The sequence below is a fragment of the Alexandromys fortis genome, unplaced genomic scaffold (assembly GCF_014885135.2).
Source record: "Alexandromys fortis isolate MF-2015 unplaced genomic scaffold, M_Fortis_MF-2015_v1.1 scaffold_290, whole genome shotgun sequence".
In the NCBI taxonomy this organism is placed as follows: domain Eukaryota; kingdom Metazoa; phylum Chordata; class Mammalia; order Rodentia; family Cricetidae; genus Alexandromys; species Alexandromys fortis.
In genome coordinates, this window is record NW_026068167.1 from 1,032,754 (window position 1) to 1,051,970 (window position 19,217).

At 48.4% G+C, this 19,217-nt stretch overlaps 1 protein-coding gene across 1 annotated transcript in view; it reads right to left on the reverse strand.

Annotated features, from left to right (window-relative positions):
• Positions 1 to 19,217, reverse strand: part of Grap2 (GRB2 related adaptor protein 2) — a 69,920-nt gene that overhangs the window by 8,181 nt on the left and 42,522 nt on the right. The window contains exons 2-4 of the mRNA XM_050128276.1: positions 15,177 to 15,268; positions 6,036 to 6,127; positions 2,426 to 2,545 (exon numbers count right to left, since the gene is read on the reverse strand). Coding sequence (XP_049984233.1) covers positions 2,426 to 2,545; positions 6,036 to 6,127; positions 15,177 to 15,254 — 290 coding nt within the window. The 5' untranslated portion in view covers positions 15,255 to 15,268. The remainder of the gene's footprint in view (positions 1 to 2,425; positions 2,546 to 6,035; positions 6,128 to 15,176; positions 15,269 to 19,217) is intronic.

The following is a 19,217-nucleotide window of genomic DNA, read 5'->3' on the forward strand; positions in this document are numbered from 1 at the left end:
CTCAGGAGGCAGAGGCTGGTAGATCTCTGTGAGTTCAAGGCCAGCCTGGTCTACAGAGTGAGTTCCAAGGTAGCCAGGTTATACAGAGAGACCCTGTCTTGAAAAACAAAACAAAAAATCAAATAAAATAAAGCCCCCCCCAAACAGACCTGCATTTGCATGTTGCCGGTGCATGAGTATTAGTGTTGTCAAAGGCTGGTTCCAGCAGAAAAAGAGTTGACAAGGGCTTTGGAGAGCAGAGATTCATCTGAAGGTAAGTGGAGGCTTCTTAGGGATGGATTAGGGGTCTGGGTTGGAGGGAACAGGAATTCTGGGCCTTTATTCTCATCTTTTATTTGGGTTCTGCTCCTAGCCAAGGGAAGTCAAAGGTAGTACAGTCACTTTTTGCCCAACTGATTTGGGGTGGAAACTGACACATGGCCATTATTGCTGGTCTTCCCCAGGAGTTTGGGCACTAATCATGGTTTTCTTTAAGACATAATATCACCACTCATAGAGAAGGAAGTATTGCTTGTGTGTAATAAGTTTTCACTCACTCCCTCTCAGCAATCACAACAAACATCCTGTTGCTGCTTGACAAAACACCTATCCGTGTACACATAACTTTATAGAAAAAGTAAAAAAATCAAAATAAAATAGGTTTGACTGATAAGGTTTATTAATAGGACAAAATTTCACTAATGAAGATCCAATGAGTTTAGAATTTGATATTAAATAATATTGGCTTGAGCCAATTTGTGATTGCTCAAGTTATGAAGTTTTAGTTCAGAAAAACTAGGAGTATAGGGCTAGTGAAATGGCTCTGTGGATGTGGTGTTTGAATAGGAATGGCCCCCAGAGGCTCATATATTTAAATACCTAGGATTAGGAGGTGTGGCCATGTTGAAGGAAGTGCGTCACTGGAGGTGGGCTTTGAGGGTTCAAAAGCCCATCCTAAGCCCAGTGTCTCTCTCTGCCTGCAGACCAGGATGCCGCTCTCAACTACTTCTTCAGCACCGTCTGCCTGTATGCTGCCATGCTTCCTGCCATGACAGTAAAGGACTAAGCCTCTGAAACCGTAAACAACCCCCTTCTGAAACCGTAAACAACCCCCTTCTTTCTAAGAGTTGCCTAGGTCATGGTGTCTCTTCACAGCAATAGAACAGTGACTAAGACAGCAGGTAAAGGTGTCTGCCCTCAAACTTGATGCCCTAAGTTCAGTCCCTGGGACCCACAGGTTAGAAGGAGTTCTGACCTTCACATATGCATAGATAGCCCTCAGCCACCACATATATACGATATATACATACGATAAATAAATACGTTCTTTACATTTTAGTAAGGAGTCAAGGTTGGTGGTATTTGCAAGCATGCTTGAGGTGCACATGCCTATAGATGGCTGGCCCGTCATTTATTAGTCCCTCTTACCTACTTGTTAAAGATCCTTCCTCTCTATATAACAAAGCAGCTACGGTTTATCACAAGAGATAAGATTTCTGCACAGGAAGCAATAAAGCCTCACACTTTTTGAAACCCATCAGCGAATGCAGGGCAGCGCTGTCTATCAAGTCACCAGGCAGGAGGTGTGTCCTGTGCAGGCTCCAGCCTTCTCCTCTGCTAGGAGCTGCAGTTCATGCACTTTAGTCAGGCGGTCATCAAGTCTGACCTGCAGCCTTTGACACGCTGACCACACTCACTGGGTTCAGATCTGGGGTTTCTCAGTGTAGGTCTGTGTCATGTCCTTGCCTGGACTTAGTCACTTCCTATAAGAGTTACAGTGTCACAGTTCTTTCTGACCCCCTCACCTGGGGCCTTCCTCAACTCGGCCCTGCTCTTCTCAGTTTTGCTTTGCCAGGACCTTGCTGTGTGAAAGCAGCCTGGCTCTGCCCAGCGGCTTCCCACAGCAGTGACTGGGGATTTCTGCCTTTCTCTCACCTCTCTTCAGCCCTCTATTGACAGAAACGGGAAAGGTCAAGGTTTGGACTTCCAGACAGACCGTTAAGTGGGCATTCGTTCCCTCCCCTCCTTCCACAGACCTCCTTGACATCTGTAGACTGTGCTCTCTTCAGAGCACCCATATAAAGCAGGACAACTTGCTTTCTGGAAATATCTGGGCCAGACAAGATATTTTTTTTTCCCTTCTCCAAATGGTTCTTAATGTAGCTCTGGCTGTCCTGGAACTCACTCTGTAGACCAGGCTGGTCTTGAACTCACAGAGATCCGCCTGCCTCTGCCTCCTGAGCGCTGAGTTTAAAGGTGTGCACCCCCACTACTACACTAGTACATCACTCTGAACAGAAATCAGTGTATGGAGGAGTTGAGGACACACGTTCTGGGGAGGAAATAGTTAAAGGGATGCCACCAGGCTTCTGATCACTGGGTAACCTCCCAGCTTCAGCAGGGGCAACCTGAGAAGGGTCAAGGTGGGCTTCGGAGTAGCCAGTACCTGACAGAGATGGAGAAGTCTCCTGGGGAGCTCTGGCTGGCCCGGATGATGAAGAACCCAATTTCCTTGCCCATGAGTAAGTTCTCTGCTTGGTGTCGAGAGAGGCCTTCATGGAACCACCTGTAGCAAGAGGGCAAAAGAGTTCTCTGAGACACATGCTGGTGGTGGGGAAGGAGAAGGGACATGGAAAAGAGGTGACTGAAGGGAGGAGGCCGGGGGCCTTGACTCAGAGTTTGCAGCACTTGGTCTAAAACCTAGCGAAGGCACTTCTCAGCTCTCAGGGAAGCAATGGGCCACTCCTCTGGACTTGCTCTCCTCCTTCCTTCCCTCCAGAAATTTCTCTGTAGCTTGCAAAAACTTGAATCCTGGAAGTCTGCTGCTGCAGAGCAAAATGGGGCCATGTGGGAGTGACTCCCTGCGGGATGCAGCCACCTGCCAGGAGGAAATGACAGCAGAGGAGTGGATGTTTGGGAAAGAAAAGGGCCGCTGCAGGCATGGAGGCCGGGCTCCAGGCCAAGCTATAGACAAGACCTGAGCACCCACTCCCTTCCCGAGATGTCAGGGGCAGGGCACTTTCCCCCAGGCGCATTCAGGACAGTTCCAGCTCAGGGGTTCAGGCTCTTTGGGCTGACATGGGAGCTTCAGGGGCTTTGACTGCTGTGTCCAGCAGAAACTGCCAAGTGTCCAGGAATTCTTGCCTACAGTTGGAGATAAGAAAGTCTAACAGCAGCTCCAGACAGCTCCTTTGACTCTTTGGTGAGCCAATCCCTGTGCTCTGAGGTCATCCCCTACAAAAATCCAGGCTGGAAACGTCTTTACTGGGGAAACAGAAATGGAAGAGAAACCAAATTTCCCAGAGCACAGTCAGGGTGGCAATGGTTGGAATGTCAAAAAAAAAAAAAAAAAAAAAAAAAATCAAACACACCAGGTAAGGGGAACAGCGGCTGCAGTTGCTGGCAGGAGATCACAAACTCCTCTCCGCGCTAGAACGAGGGTTTCCATCCCAGCTGGCAGAGGTGGGACCCCATCAAACTGCTTCTACTCTAATTGCTGCCATCAGAACGCTAATTAATGCCCACGTCCCTTCAGGACAAATGTACATGCACGGCAGGCCTCAGCTTCCGACTCCTTTGTGCGTTATGGAATTTGAGATCCTCGACTCCGGACCCAGCTAGCAGGAGTCACTCTTCTTCCAGACCTGAGCGACGGCAGATGGTGGGTGGTGCTCAGAGGGCCTGAAGCCTGGGGTTTCTGGTGTCTTCTGCCTCTTCAGGGCTGAACAGTTGACTGCCACATGTAGAAAACACACACCGACAGGAGGCGGAGGCCAGTGCGCTCCGCGGCAGGAAAGATTTCAGCAGAGGCAGCAGGCAGGTAGGAATGTTTAAGAAAGCTACATTCTCTGACTAGAATTAGCATGGGATTCTTTTTTTAAGATTTCCAAAAATTTACATACATTTTGTATCAGACACAGGAGGCCAGGCTTTCAAGCGTCCTTGTTACTCAAAAGCTACTCTCTCACTTATTTGATATTTCTTATTATTTGTTTTGTGTTTTTCTTCTGGTTTGAATTGATTAATTAATTACTTTGAAATAGGGTATCTCTCTACAACCCTGGATATTCTGGAATAAACTAGGCTGGCTTGAATTTAGAGATCCACCTGCCTCTGCCTCCTAGAGTGCTGGGATTCAAGGCGTGCGCCACCACAGCCCCGCAGTCTGACAGCTTTTATTGACATCTTGGAACTCACGGGACCATTTTCTTGGAGCTAGGAAAACAGTGGTGAACAGAACAGACAAGTGACTTCACTCTCAGGGAACTGACATTGTAGGTGGCTCCGGAGATACAGGATAAACATCAGAATAATCAAAACGGCAGGCCCAGGGATTGTGAGCCAGGAGAGAAAACAAAGTGGACAGGACGCTGGGGTGGGAAGTCACTTGAAATGGTCAGGGGAGACGGCCCCATCGGCAAAGTACTTGCTTTGAAAGTGCGACAACTTGACTCTGATCTCCAGCACCCATGTAAAAGCCCAGTGTCATGATGTACCCCGTCATTCCGGGACTGGGGGGGCTGAAATGGGAAGGTCCCTGGGGCTCACTGGCTAGCCAGCCTAACCTAACTGTCCTGTCTCAAAAGAAGTCAATGATATTCCTACAGGTGACACATAAGGTTGTCCTCTGGCCTCCACATGAATCCATAATCACACACACACACACACACACACACACACACACACACCCCTATTGGGAAAAAATGGTAATAAGAAAGGCTTACTGAATAAGGGTGGGGTGAGGAGGACCTAGCAAAGGAGACTGAAGAGAAGCAGCTAGGGCACTGGAGGACCAAGAGGAGGGGGCCAGACCAAGAGGCACTGCGGACGTCACAGAAGATGCACCAGTGGGAAGGAGGTCCTACGATGCCGAGAGGACGGCTGAGAAAGGACTGCAGCAATGTGCAGCTGGCTGGGACCTTGCTGACAGGAGTCCTGGGGGAGCCACGGGGATGGGCAGGTGGAGTTGGAAACAGGGAACTCAAACGCTTTTGAAGAAACGAAAGGAAAACTGGAAGGGGTTGGAACCAGCAGTTTCTTGGTTTTGTTCCTCATTTGTATATCTCACTGAAGACGTGCGTGATTGCCGCAAGCCTGTTGGTTGACAGGAACGCTCCAGCAGAGGGACAGAAAATAGAAGGGAGGAAAGGGGATGTCTCTACTGGAGGCAGGACAGCTGCATCCGAATGTGGCTGCAGGAGGTGCTGGTCCAGTGCAAGAGGTCCCGAGGGAGGGGGAGGGGCCCAAGGAGCGTCTCTTTTGGTGCTCCTCCCTCCTACACACACACCTGGGAGGAAGGTGGCAGACAGAGTCACTGGCATGCAGTGGCCACCTAGCAGATTATAGCGGCACTAAGGGCCCATTGAAGGTCAGTGGTCAAACTTTTGGTTCAACCGTCTCTCCTGGGTCATGGAAAGTGACACCCGGTTAGGGTCATCAATACTACCACGATGTTTTATAAAGGCTACACTCTTGAGGCTAGACCCTGGCTCTAAGACAAGATTAGATTTCTATCTAACCCTTGTGGTCAATTCTTGAGACAAACACAGCCCAATCTCAGTGTTTCACTTCCTCTTTCTGGAGGGAATCTCCCTTCCCCCTCCCCCCTCTCTCTGACTGGGGTGAGCAAGCAGAGACTGTTTGGGATCCCTGCTTAGGGTGGAACACAACCTTAGGCAATCATGGAGAAGAGCTATGAAGAATGGCTTTTGAAATGGGATGTCCAACAGCGCCCCCTGTGGAATTCTTGGCGGTTCTGTCACTGCGTTCATTATAGGTGATTTTTAAGTTAGAAGTTCATTTTTTATATAATTTTTTTTTAAGTAGGAGATCCATGCACACGGTGTAAACCTCAGAAGGGACTGTGATGCCATGCAGATAAATCTTCCTCCCACCCTGGCCTTCCGCTGTGAGGTTCTGGAGGCTGGGGAGGGAGATCTCCAGAGGCAGCCATTTCTGACAGTTCCTTGGGTATGCGTGGATAATTTTAGTGACGACTGAAAAAGTAAGGGGAGCATGTGTGGGTAGACCCAGCCTGGCAGGCTGGAAATACTTACTCAGGAAACTGGATATCTATAAAATTCTTAGGCACATATCCTTCTTGGCTTCCGAGCTCCGCCTTGAGCCACTCCTCTTGGTTGCTTAGTATCTGGGGGGGAGAGAGGGGGAGAACAATGATGAGAGGACACGAAGGGACTGTAGGGCAAAGAGGAATGAGCCTAAGGGACCGGATAGGACATCCGCTCTAGGGCTTAGTGGGGAAGGAGGGAGCATCACGGGTTAACTCTCTGATTATTTGCCTTTTTTTTTTTACTCCAATATTTTTCTCCATTCAAGGCCGCTTACTCAGGTCACTCCATCATAGCTCAGACCAAGCACTCAGACCATGCCCTGAATCCTTTATTACAATTTTAGTGTTTTTGCATTTATTTATTTATGTGCATGCACGTATCTGTGTGTGTATTCACAGCATGTCTATTGGAGTCAGAAGACAGTTTTTGGTGGCCTTCTCCTTCCTTGTGGGTCCCAGGGGTCGAAGTCACTTCCTGAGCTGTCTCATCAGCCTCTACTTCATCAGTTGATTTTCACATAGCCCAAGCTGGCCTGGCACTCACTGTAGAGAATGGCTTTGAACTCTTGATCATCCTGCTTCTACCTTCCAAGTACCAGGATTGTAGAGGTAGACCACCATGCCCGACCAAAGATTTATTTTTAACAAGGAGATTAAAACTTAGATATCTAAGCAAGACCAGCTTTCTAAACTATAATGTTTATATTCCCGTTTTGAATTTTGAAAATGGTTGGGATAGGACTCACCGTACTTGGGATGACAGTACAGGTGTGGTGTCTTGTGCCTGTCATCTCAACACTCAGGAAGGTGAGGCAGGAAGATTCCTGTCAGTTGGAGGCAAGCCTGAGCAATGTAATAGTGCATTCCAGGTCACAGAGTGAGAACTTAAGAGGGTGGCAGGGGGGTTCTCCACAGAGACACTTTTGGGATGCTTTCTATAAACTCAGAATCAGATCCTGAACAAAGTCAAGAGTTCTGTCTCCTTACTGCAGGACCCTTCTCGACCGCTACCCACATGTGGTCACCTGCCTTGGTCACTCAGATTACTCAGCAGACATGACTGTCTGGGTGTTCATTGATTTCAGAACATGAGACACCCTTGAAAGTATTTGTTATCTCCACTGGAAATGTTTCTAAAGGATGTGGGCCTAGACTGAAACAGTGGCTCTACCCAAGGGTGGCCACGTAAGAGACTGGGAACCCCGTGGCAGTGCCACCAAGTCGCTGGCGTCTCTGACAGTCCCTCTCCCGTTCCTGACCTGAAGGAATATTAACTCTGCTATGGCTTAAGTCATTGTCTCGTTCTTGTAGTTGAATGTGTTCTTTTTCATGGGTGGAGATGCCAGGGTGGGGGTCGGGGGAGAGCAGAGGGAAGATGGGAAGATGGGAAAGATGGGACAGGCCTCTCCAGACAATGCAATGAGCTGATGAGATCAAACGTGATGACTGAGGAACCGCTTCTTGGAGTTTAGTGTCTTCATCCGAACTGGGATTTAGCTGGGGGAAGTTAGAAGTACTGGGCCTTGCGGCTCATGGTTGAAGTTTCTGGATTTTCATCTTCAGATTTTATAGAGAACCCCCAAACCATTTTAAGCCAGGAAATGACAGTAAGAATGAGAGTGAAGGAGGACTTTTGAAGACGAGCTGGGGGTGGGGTAAAACCAGGGGAGGAACAGAAGGAAGATGGGTGTCGCCCACCAGGTAAGGGATAATGGGGTCTGAGCTAAGAAGAGGCAAGGACCTAGTTCGGAGGATTCGAGGAAGTAAAATCAGGCAGGGTTTTGTAACCATTTGGGGTAGCTGAGAGAGAAGGGGATTCTGGGAAAACTTTGGATTTCTAGCTTGGGAGACTGAGTGGGTGGTGATGTCTTTACTGAAATAGAGAGGAGCAGGAGGAGCAGGAGGGACTTGTGGGCTTCAGCTTGTAGTGGGTGAATTCCAGCTGAATTCTTCAACTGAGAAGAAAAACTCAGTGAGCTGTGGATGTATTTACTGGACGTAGGAGAGCCGGGGGCTGGTGCCTGGGGTTTCCGAGAGTCATCCAGAAGGGGTAGAACTGGAAGTCCTGAGTCCCTTGGATTTCTCTCTCCCATAGCAAAAGCCAGTCCTTCCTTCCTTCCTTCCTTCCTTCCTTCCTTCCTTCCTTCCTTCCTTCCTTCCTCCCTCCCTCCCTCCCTTCCTCCCTTCCTTCCTCCCTTCCTTCCTTCCTTCCTCTCTTCCTTCTGTTGACAGGGTTTCATATACCCTAAGCTGGCCTCCTGATCCCTATGCAGCTGATGGTGGTCCTGAATCTCTAATCTTTCTGCCTCTGTTCTGAGATTGTAAGCAAACATCACCACACCCAGCAGTGCTGGGAATAGTCTCCAGGGCTCCCTGCATGCGAGGTAAGCTCTTTACCAGTTGAGCCACACCCCAGGCCTAGGCTCTACTTATTTTATTTTATTTTTCTCTTTTGAAACAGGGGCTTACTATGTAGCCCTGGATGCCCTAGAATTCACTGTAGAGACCCAGACTGGTCTTGACCTCACAGAGATCATCTTGCATTTGCTTCCCAAGAGCTGGCATTAAAAGTGTGCACCATCATGCCTGGCATTGCATTACTGCTAAAGTGGAAGATAAGGAACGGTGCCATCAGGTTTGGAACAAGAAAACCTGGTTTCGCCAGGTGGTGGGGGCCTACACCTTTAATCCCAGCACTTGGGAGGCAGAGGCAGGTGGATCTCTGTGAGTTTGAGGCCAGCCTGGTCTAAAAGAGCTAGTTCCAGGATAGCTAGGAGAAAGCCTGTCTTGAAAAGCAAAACAAAACAAAAAACCCAAACCTGGTTTCTAGCTCCAATTCTGTCACTAGCTGTGTGACACAAGACAAAACAATTAGCCATTTGAAAAGCAGGGGTAATAGCAACCCACTTAAGCCTCACAGAGCTGAGCTGAGCTGACAGAGTTCTGCCACATGAACATCCTTCTGAAGGTATACATTCCTTTGATGTTGTTGTTTTCGTTTGTTTGTTTCAAGACAGACAGGGTTTTTCTGTGTGACTCTGACTGTCTTGGAATTGGCTCTGTAGACCTGGCTGGCCATGAACTCAGAAATCTGCCTGTATCTGCCTCCTGAGTGCTGGGATTAAAGGCAAGTGCCACCACCACCTGGCTGGTATATATTCTTTTAAAATATATATATGTACATGCATATATACATACACACAATACACATATTATTCTGCTCAGCACAGTATCTTTATGAGGGAGGATTCCAGCTCTGAAAGACATGGAAGGGTTTGTACTTCTTGCAAACATTGTAGTGGAAGGGTTTGTAATTCTTGCAAACATTGTACTTGCATGTTTGGGCTACAATCATTTGTTCTGTAGCAGTAAAAGCATGGCCCATATTTGAGCTCGAGAATTGCTGAGAACAGAGAACTTTCTAACATCAAATGGCTCTGGGCTTTGCCGAGGATGGGTGTGGGTCTGTGTATGCTGAGGGGAGTGAGGGGGAGGGGAAACACACAATCTAGGTCAGGGGAAGGCGAGAAGACACAGCAGTGGCATCTTCTATCCATTTAAACGGCACAAGACCGCTTCCCTCCGTACACTGCTCCGGAATTGACAGCTTTGGAATTTGTTTCTGTTATCAGGAGGGATAGGGGAGGCGGGAGGTGGAGAAAGGGGGAGAAGAGAGGTGGCTTGGCCAGGGTAACCAATGTCAGATCCAAAGTGAGCAGGGGTGAGGTGAAAGACGCCATTTGGAAATTGGCTTATCACGGTGCAAATCACACCCCGTACTTCGCTCTCTGACCCGAAACAAGCCGCAATCTGAGTAATCAGGCCTGGTGCTCATCTACCCCCTCTAGAAACTAAAAATCGTCCCTGACAGCCAGCCAGCCATTAGTCTCCACCACCTGGGGCTTGATCTGCCAGAGACTGTGTTTCCAGAGAGGCGATTTACAGGCATTTTATGGTATATAAAAGTTTTTTTTCTTAATCTCATTTTTTCTGCAAAGAAAAGTGGGGTGTTTTTTTTGAGGGGTGGTGGCTTCCTCCTGCTGCTGTGGGCCCTGAGCCCCAAAGCTTCCTGTTCTCATCTCTCCATCAGTTCCCCCTATCTCTTGTACCCATCATGTAAACCCGAGCAAGGAGTTCAGCCCAAACACACGAAGTTCTGCACTTAAATTGCTGTATCGTCTTTCTTAAAATGTTCCCTAAGAGAGTAATTTTCTAGGTTACATGGCCTGAGCATAAGCTAGATGTGGGAAGAGAAAGGCCAAAAGACCAGCTGGGAACAAAGGTAAAATTGGACGGAAATGGAGCTCTCAGAGGCACAGTGGGAAGCTGAAGCATTGCGGAAGTTAATTGTGTGGGATTAGGCTGGCGCTTTTAGGCCTCTCAGTCAGAAGAAATGGGGTCGACTTGGACACACTACAGAAACAGGTAGGGACAAACTGGTATGAGCATGAAAAGTGTGACTCCCAATGTCCTTTCCAAGTGTTTATTTCCCTGAAGAACATAGATCAAGCCACTTGGCAGAGCTCCCTCACCCACCATCTTGTCTGCCAGTCCATGAAGATCAGCATCTAGTCAGTGCCTACTGTATTAACATGAGTGCAGAGAAGAAGTGGAGAGACTTGCTGGGAACCTACCCAGGTACCTCTTTGTCCTTCTCTAATGAGCAAGTCTGTTTAATCTTAAGCACCAAAGGTCAATCAAGAAACCTGAGCACCTCAAAGTGAATTTCAAGGCACTCAAGAGCTGGCTTTGAAATGGTTTGCAGTAATCCCTGGGCGTGTTTTTTGCCTCAGGATGGGAGTGACTGCCTTGGTCACTAAGGGCCACCATTAAAAATGAGAGCTCTGTCCCAGGCTCTTTGTGCTTTCTTTGTTCTTTACCACTATAGCTGCGACAGGCGGAATCTGAAAGGGTGGGCAGGGTTGGCTTTCTGATGGAGTTCTAAATGGTCACATAGATGCCCTTTCCCAGGTCAAGACATATATACTGGGTCCCTGTTTGGGGATGTGACTTGTGCTAGATGCGGAGAAGCCACAAAGTTGCGCTGGAGTCTGTCTGCTCTCAGGGAGCTCACCAATGGAAGAGCCATCCATCCATCCATCCATCCATCCATCCATCCATCCATCCATCCAACATTAGTAAAAGTAACTTTCTGCTCCTAGAGATACAGAAGCATGTGTGACCCTCATTCCTATAAAACTTTGGCTAGTGGGGCAGCTAACAGGGAAATGGACAACTAGATCGCATGTGGCAATGTGAGAAGGCCCTGGAAGTACAGCCTGCCTGGGGGCAAGAAGAGGGTTTAGTTTTGCTTGGGACAGGGGTGGTAAGGAAGGGAGAGGATCAGTGAGGGGGTCTCTTGATAGAGGGTCATATATAAAAGGACACTTGGAGAATGAGGAGGAGCCTGAGACAGGCCGATGTATACTATGAGGGGGGCAAGGGCAGTGTGTCCTCAAAGATGCACTTGGGCGTGAGGGTGACGAGACTAGGAAGTGTGTTGGAGTCAAATGGTTTAGATTTCAATCCATTGTTAATAGGAACCCCTGGGTACTTTTGAGCCAGGAAATGACACAATTTGATTCATCTTCTAGGAAAGTCCTTCTGGGACCAGTATGCAGAATGACTGAACAAGGAAGAGACAGGAGGCAATGAGGTCAGGCAAGGGGCTGTGCGATCATCTGTGCAGGCAGAGAGAGAAGGAAGGCAGGGGCTGGTGATAATATGGCCATCACTTGCTCAGTAGCTGTTCTGGGCCAGGGCCATTACCTTTAATTACTTTCCTGGACTCTGCAGGATAGGTAATGCCTCCATAGATAGAGGTGGACGCTGATGCTTAAATCAGCAGGTGCCTAGGCCCAAGCCATACAGCTCACAGGCTGGAAATTGAATCCATATTTATATGGCTACAAAACCTATGTTTCTTTTTTCCAGCATCACACCTTCTTTTTTTCCCCTAATGGAGAAGAGCCTTCCTTGGGGGACTTGGAGAAAGAAATGTATTTAGAACAGAGGTTGTGCATTGGGAACAGAGTCCCACCCAGCTGCTGGAGCAGTCACTGTCTGCCTGTGTCATCTTGACACATGGCTTAATCCCTCAGCCTTGGTTTCACACCTACAGAGTGGAGAAAGCCACCTCCTAGGCTTGCTGAGGTGCTGCAGGGTACGTGCAGCCCCTGTGCCAGTCTTGGCTTGCAACAGGAACTCAGCTGGTGACAGCCCTGACTGCCCAGATTTGGCAAGGGGATTGTGTACTGACTGACCTTTCATGATACTTTGATCACAGGCAGAGGGATAGCCTGGATGGAAGTTGGGGTGAGGTTGGTATAGGGGTTTTATGAGCCTGGTGCCAGGGGCTGGAGTCCACCAGGTAACAGCCAGCAGATCACTGGTTCTGAGGTTCAAAGCAGAGGTTAGTGAGGGAGCAAGGTACAAACTGGAGGATCCTTAGCAGAGAGCCAGAGAAGGGGTGAGGTGCTTCAAATCAAGAAGAAGAATCAGAAGGTCAAGGGCTGAGCTTCAGGGAGCTGAATATATCAGCTTAGAGAGGGGACGGGAGTGCTCACGAACAAGACCCATAAGAGAACTCAGGAGAAGAGAGGGAGAGGAAGTGGGAGAGGGATTGAGAGAGAGGAGTGCCTCTGAGCAAGGGGAAAGAGCTCCAGGAGAGGGGCAGCCAGTAGAGTCAGTAGAGTCTCTTTCCATAGGTGTCTTGGGAGAACATTCTAGTCACATGAAGGAGTTTGCAGCATGTGCTGGGTGGCGTTTTGTTAACTTGACACAAGTTAGATCATCTGGGAATGTCTTCATCAGATTGGTCCATAGGCAAGTCTGTGGGGGCATTTTCTTGACTAATGAGTGATTGGAGGAGGGGGATACAACCCAGTGTGGGCGGTGCCATCCCTGAGCAGATGGGTTGTATTACAACGGTAGCTGAGTAAACCATGAATCAGAAAGCGGCCTTCCTCCATGGATCTCTGTTTCAGTTCCTGCCTTGAGTTCTTGCCCTGGTTTCCCTCAGTGATGGACTTTGGTATGGAAGTGTGAGCCAAACAAAGCCTTTCCTCCCCAAGTGCCTTTTGGTCCTGGTGTTTATCACAGCAACTGGAAGCCAGGACAGAAGTAAGGGCAGACTTCAAAGGGCCCTGGAGCAAAGAGAGAAGTGGGGGGCATCCAGGGCAGGGAACCGTTTCCCTCTGAGCAACAGAGGAGAGGAGATAGCTAAGGAGCCAGACTGGGAAGCAGAGCTGAGGGAATGGCCATTTGCTTGGTTTTCCTTCCACTCTTCTGTATGACAGAAGGTAACAGGGGAGCCTGAGCAAGGCTTCGGGTTCTAGGCGTGATCAGCATAAGGCCGGGAGCTGGTGGGCATCTGAATAGTCACGATGCCCCACAGAGGAGAGAGGGAGGAACTTTTCATCACATGACAAATGTCTCTGTGACCCCAGTAAAAGCCACCTTTTCTTCAATGAGTAGCCCAGACATATTTTAGCTTATAAAACCTCAATCTTGGGATACTGCGGGGTCCACCACGTCACTGAATCTTTTAAGCTGAAAGCAGTTAGGTTACACACTGTGTGCGGGAGGTGTGGGGGGCGTTAAGGGACAAATGAAGCCATTCTATTCTACACGCATGTGCTCTGGGGACACTTTCCAAGTTGTCCTCTAACACCCCAATGAGGGCCTTTGTATAGCCCATAATTCTCTATGGCGAGATACAACAGTGGTCTTGGTGACAGTGGTCATGCGAGAGGGTCACCGGGGCAGCTGAGGGATGCTCCTGGAGGGTGCCCCGAGGTCAGACAGGGGTACACCATCACCATGGGCTCCTGAATATCCTATGGAGAGGTTCATATTCTTTTACGAATCACAGGGGAGTGTGCATATGGACGCCCGAAACGCTGAAAAAGTCCAAGGTTACTTCAGCTCCGCAATCGGCCACTACACCCCAAGCAGGGCTTGGAAACAATTTTTATGGAGCCTCTTTAGTGGTGCGGTGTGCACAGCCGCTGTCAGGTTGCCTCAAGTCTGCTGCCTCTCTCCTGCTACCTCCACCTGCACCCTTTTCATTTGAAGTCCAGCTTTCTATGAGCTTAGTGGCGTTCACATTGCTGTTCTTTTCCACCCTCTTCCTTTCAAGGCAGAGTCTCATGTTCCCCGCCCGTGTTCCTGAGCGCTAAGCTGATGGCGTCTAGGATAGCCCGTCAGAGGCTTGTGTTGCCCACTTCATGCCACAAGTATGGTGGGAGAAGGAGTGTGACTTATACCAGCTTTGAATTTCTGTCTCCTAACCCAGTGTCTAGCATGTAGGTTCCTCGAAGGAGTGCTTGGTGGGGATGTGCACTTCTCTTTGTATGGAACTGCATCATGCTGTGCTCAAGGTCAGGCTTCTTAAGAATGGCTACTCTGGGGCTGGCAGAGCGTTCAGGCAGTAAATAGCCCACCGTGCCAGAGCAAAGGAGAAAGACACCCGATATCAACTCCTGGACTCTACACTTACGTGCATACATGTACATGGGCAAACACATACATGTGCACATGTACACATATGCATGCACACCTGTGTGCATACGTGCATATGCATACACACATGCACATATACACAATGACTCTTTCGTTTGCCCAGCAGGAATCCAGGATGCTATTGAGATGAGGGACATAACACTTGTGTCCTCTATAGCGAAGGCCCTACACATGTCTTTCCTGTTCCTCTGAATGTCTTCCAGGGGCTAAGGCTTGATATCAGCGGTAGCATTTGTCTATGTATGGGTGGTCAGTAGGTGACCCTAGAAATAAACTTTGAGACTTCCTCTTCTTCTCCTTTCTCTCTCCTTCTCTCCTTTCTCTATTTTGTTTTTGTTTTGAGATAGGGTCTCATGTAGCTCAGACTGACCTCAAACTCCCAATGTAGTCAAAGCTACATTGAACTCCTAATCCTCCTGCCTCCACATGCTGAGTGCTAGGATTACAGGCACGCTCTCAAAACTGGTTTTGAAACTCTTTAAAAAAAATTAAGAGTAAAAAAAGAAAAAGAACAAGAGCTGTGCACATTCTTTCAGAGACAAAGGCATAGGTTGTTAGAGAACCTCAGCCCCTTCCCAGTCCCCTGGGACCCCGCATCACCTACCTTCAGAATATCTCCAGTGTGGAAGCTCAGTTCATCTTCACCGGAGGCCATGAAATCAAACTTGGCAATAGCTTCCATGTCTTGACAAGAAGCTGGAAGAGAAACAATGTGGTCATTGTGTCTTTCCACCAGGGACGGGTTGCAAAGCAGATGGCACTGCCTGGCAGGCTCAGCAGTGGGCAGGAAGGTGGCTCAGTGAATGTCTGCAGGCTGGAGAGCTAGGCTCAGGCAGCCGAGAGGGCCGTGCAGGGCCAGAGCTCATGTTTGCAACAAGAGCTGCTGCAGCCTTCCAGATCTGGTTCCCAGACTCATTCTCTGAACCTCTAGACACCAGGAGTGGGAACTACAGCCAGCGACAGCCCAGCCCCTCTCCCTCCAGCTCCCTTGGCCTGCTGTGGCTGCGGCTGCTTCTGGGGGGCATCTCTGTTTCTCGCTGATAAGGACAGAAGGCTTGCTATCAACTGGACCTTGAGGCCCAGGGGGCTAGAAAGACTGCTTAGTAAACTCTGTCCCTCGGCTGTCCCTTGGCAGCTATATTTAACCAGGCAGTGTTAATTAGACAGATGCCATTTTCCCTTTTACATCTGAATCATTTAAGAGAATTAGACAGTATTGGCCAATGGGGAACTCAGCATCCTTCTGCCCGGTTTGACAGTAGGAAGCATTTCAGTTTTTGAGCTGGGAAACTCAGTCTGTCCAATAGCTTATCTTAACATCATGATGGAACTCAAGTACATTTCAGAAAATTCAATTTTGATATTAAATTATAAAATTTAATATCAAGTTAACTTTCCTCCCAGTAACACCCATGTACTGATCACTGTGCCCACCTATATACTACATTAAATATGGAAAAAAACTGAAGGAGCTGTAGGGAATGTCACAAAGAACAGAGTGGAATACTAGTGGGGTGTGTGTATGTGTGTGTGTGTGTGCACATGTGATCTTGGCTAAGCAACTAAATCTCTGGAAATCTATTTCTTCATCTTTAGAATGAAAAACCTTAATATTCAGTGGATCAAGTTGTGAACTGGAGTTAAATGATAGTTGCAGATACTATACACAGTACAGCTAGAGAATATTTATGTTTTTAAATGATTCATTTATTCCTATTTTATGTTCATTGGTGTTTTACCGGCATGTATGTCCATGTTCGGGTGTTGGATCCCCTGGAACTGGAGTTACAGACAATTGTAAACTGCCACGTGGGTTCTGGGAGTTGAACTAGGGTCCTTGGAAGAGCAGTCAGTGCTCTTAACCACTGAGCCATCTCTCCAGAGCCCTGAACATGTTTTAAAGCAATTTTATTGGCTAGAGAGGTGTTCTCTTGATGGACTACTTGTCAGGCATGCATGAGAAATCCCATCCCCAGGATTACATAAACCAGCCATCGCAATACACCCCTGTAAGCCCAGTGCTCTAAAGGCAGAGGCAGGAGGATGAGAAGTTCGAGGTCATCCTTGGCTACTAGAGAGTTGGAGGCCAGCCTGGGCTATATGGCATCCTGTAGCAAGATAATGATAACCCTAATCTTAGGGGACAAATCTCTTCCCAGCTAAGGCAGTCTGAAGTGGCACCTGTGTCCTATAAACTCTTCTCACTGACGGTGGCACTTAATCAGCAGGACCGTCACATCCTCTGATCCTCCGCTAAGACAGCTTACTGTCGGGGCAGCTGTCTGGAAAGCTGTGGTTTGGCATTTGTGCTTTACACATTTTCACTAATTCTCAGGCCCTTTGGGTGAGCGAACGAGCCAGTCCTCAGACCTAGTGGGCTCTCAGTAATCAGGAAACTGGGACTGCAAATAGTTTTCTCAGAAACTCTGTCCCTCTCAAGATCTGGGGACATCAGGAAGGTGGCGGCAGGTAGCAGGGTGCAGCAGGGAGCCCTTAGCAGATTAGAGCCACTGGCAGGGCAATAGGGAGGGACCCAGGACGATGACTTCCTAGTCTGCTTTGTCCTCCCCCCCCCAAAAAAAATTTGTGAGAGCCGACTATTCCCAATCTCCAAAAACACAGAGCGAGGGAAGCATTGCTCAGGAGCCAAATAAAACGCCATCTTCGACTCTCGGTGTGCTCCCTCCTGTCACAACTTATCTCCACACAGCGACAGCACAGAAACGTTCCTTCCCGTACACTCTCTTCAGCATCCGTCCATCGGAGGCAAATTAACGTGCTGGTGGCCTAGGTCAACCCACTGAACAGGGAGGAGCATTCTGCCCTTCTTCCTGAAGACAAATGCTGTTTGCTGAAGTGATTCGTCCCATTACCGCACCACTCGAACCTTTCCTAATTAAAGCCTTGCCTCTGGTTTGCAGGGCGACAGGACTTTTGTGGGTCACCCTCACGGTATCCGCAGTAGACACTGGTCACCTTAAGAGATCAGGTGTCGAGTGAATGGTCCTGAAAACCATGATCCCATTTCCATCAAAATTTATCTTAATAAGCAGAATGAAAACGGGGGGGGGGGGGGAAGGCAAATACTAAATATATTAGAAAGTCACGTAGATCGGCGGTGAGAAAAGCCTGCTCTAGGTGTGACCTTGAGCTTGTGAAGATCAAGCCTGCCTGCTTGGTTCCTGACAGCTGCAAATCACTTGGGTGAGAAGGCCCAGACAGAAGTAAAATTGCTACTGAATGGTGTCACTTTTCTGCCATCCCCCCCGGGAAGGCTGGCAGTGTGGTGGAGCCAGAGGCACAAGCAGATCACACAGCTCCCCGGTTTGTAATATTAATTCTGGCTCTGAAAACCCAATTAAACAAGCCTGCTCCCCAGGAGATCCACTGCCATTTGTGAAACAGGGTCTGTTTGGCTGCTGTTTGGTAGGAGGGAGATGTTCAACGTGGGGAGGCGGTGCTTTGGTTGGGGTCAAAGGGTCCTGCACACCCTCTCATCCCTCTTGAAGAAGGGGACAGTAATATGTCATCTTCAGACATGGGCCTCTAGATCTTGGTTCTTCTATATTTGTTAGTGTTGGTTTGGAAAAGTTTAATAGGGGACCACTAGGGAAGAAGAAAATTGAACTATCAATATAGTTTATTCAGTAAATATTGATTTGTTTTTTATTTATTTACTTTTTTGTTGAATCATCTGCACCTGTCACCACTACATGTTACATTTGGGAAACAAATATATATATATGCGCTGGGGATTGAAAATGGGGCAGCAACAATGAAGGGAATAAGGGAAGAAGGAAGGGAAGGGGGAAGGGAGAGCAGGGGCCTGAACATGCCTTCAGGCTGTTCTTTGTCATTTCTGTGCTCCTGATCTCTGGGACCCCCTTCCAGACTCCTCCCTCTTCACAGATGGACTCGGTGCGCCTTCCCTGCCAGGGACCGGCTTTAGAAATGGCTGAAGTGCCACCTGCCACACAGCATGAGAAGCTGCAGCTCCAGGGGCAGCCAGCTGCCTCCAGCAGCCTTCCCCCTAAGCTGTACACCACGGATGATGCCATTTGTGGGGGTCTAATGCCAGTCTGCTTCCCGCAGCCCTTTGCGGCTCTCTCACACATAATCCATTAGCAGCCCTGAGACACAGATCAGCCTCACCACAGGGGGACGCCACACAGGAATGCCTGGGCTGATCTTCTCTGTCCTTGAATTTCCTTGTAAGCTGCTTTTACTAGGGGGGAAAAATCACCCTGGAAAATAGTCAAGTTATATACAAGGAACGTTTGCCTACTTTTAAAACATCATCACCATAAGATAAAAACAAAAGGCACTAGGCAGTCCTTTAACATAATCCCGTGTAGAAGTCGGTTGAAATAGAAAACCAGCTATCATCAAAATGGCAGCAGGCAAGAAACTTCTTGAACAATTTCAGCTCCTCCCAAGTTGGCTATGAATAGCCAAGGCTTCCATTTTATGTCTCTCTTAAAAGGAGCAATTGCATAACAGCACAAAACTAAGCGAGACTCAGGCTCAGGACCTAACGAAAGAGGAAGCTGGGTCCTAAATTGAATCAGCCACACCACTTCCTATTTTGCTGGGGACAGCTCTAATCTGAATGCCTGTCCCAGTTTGTGTTGTAATTCAGACAGCA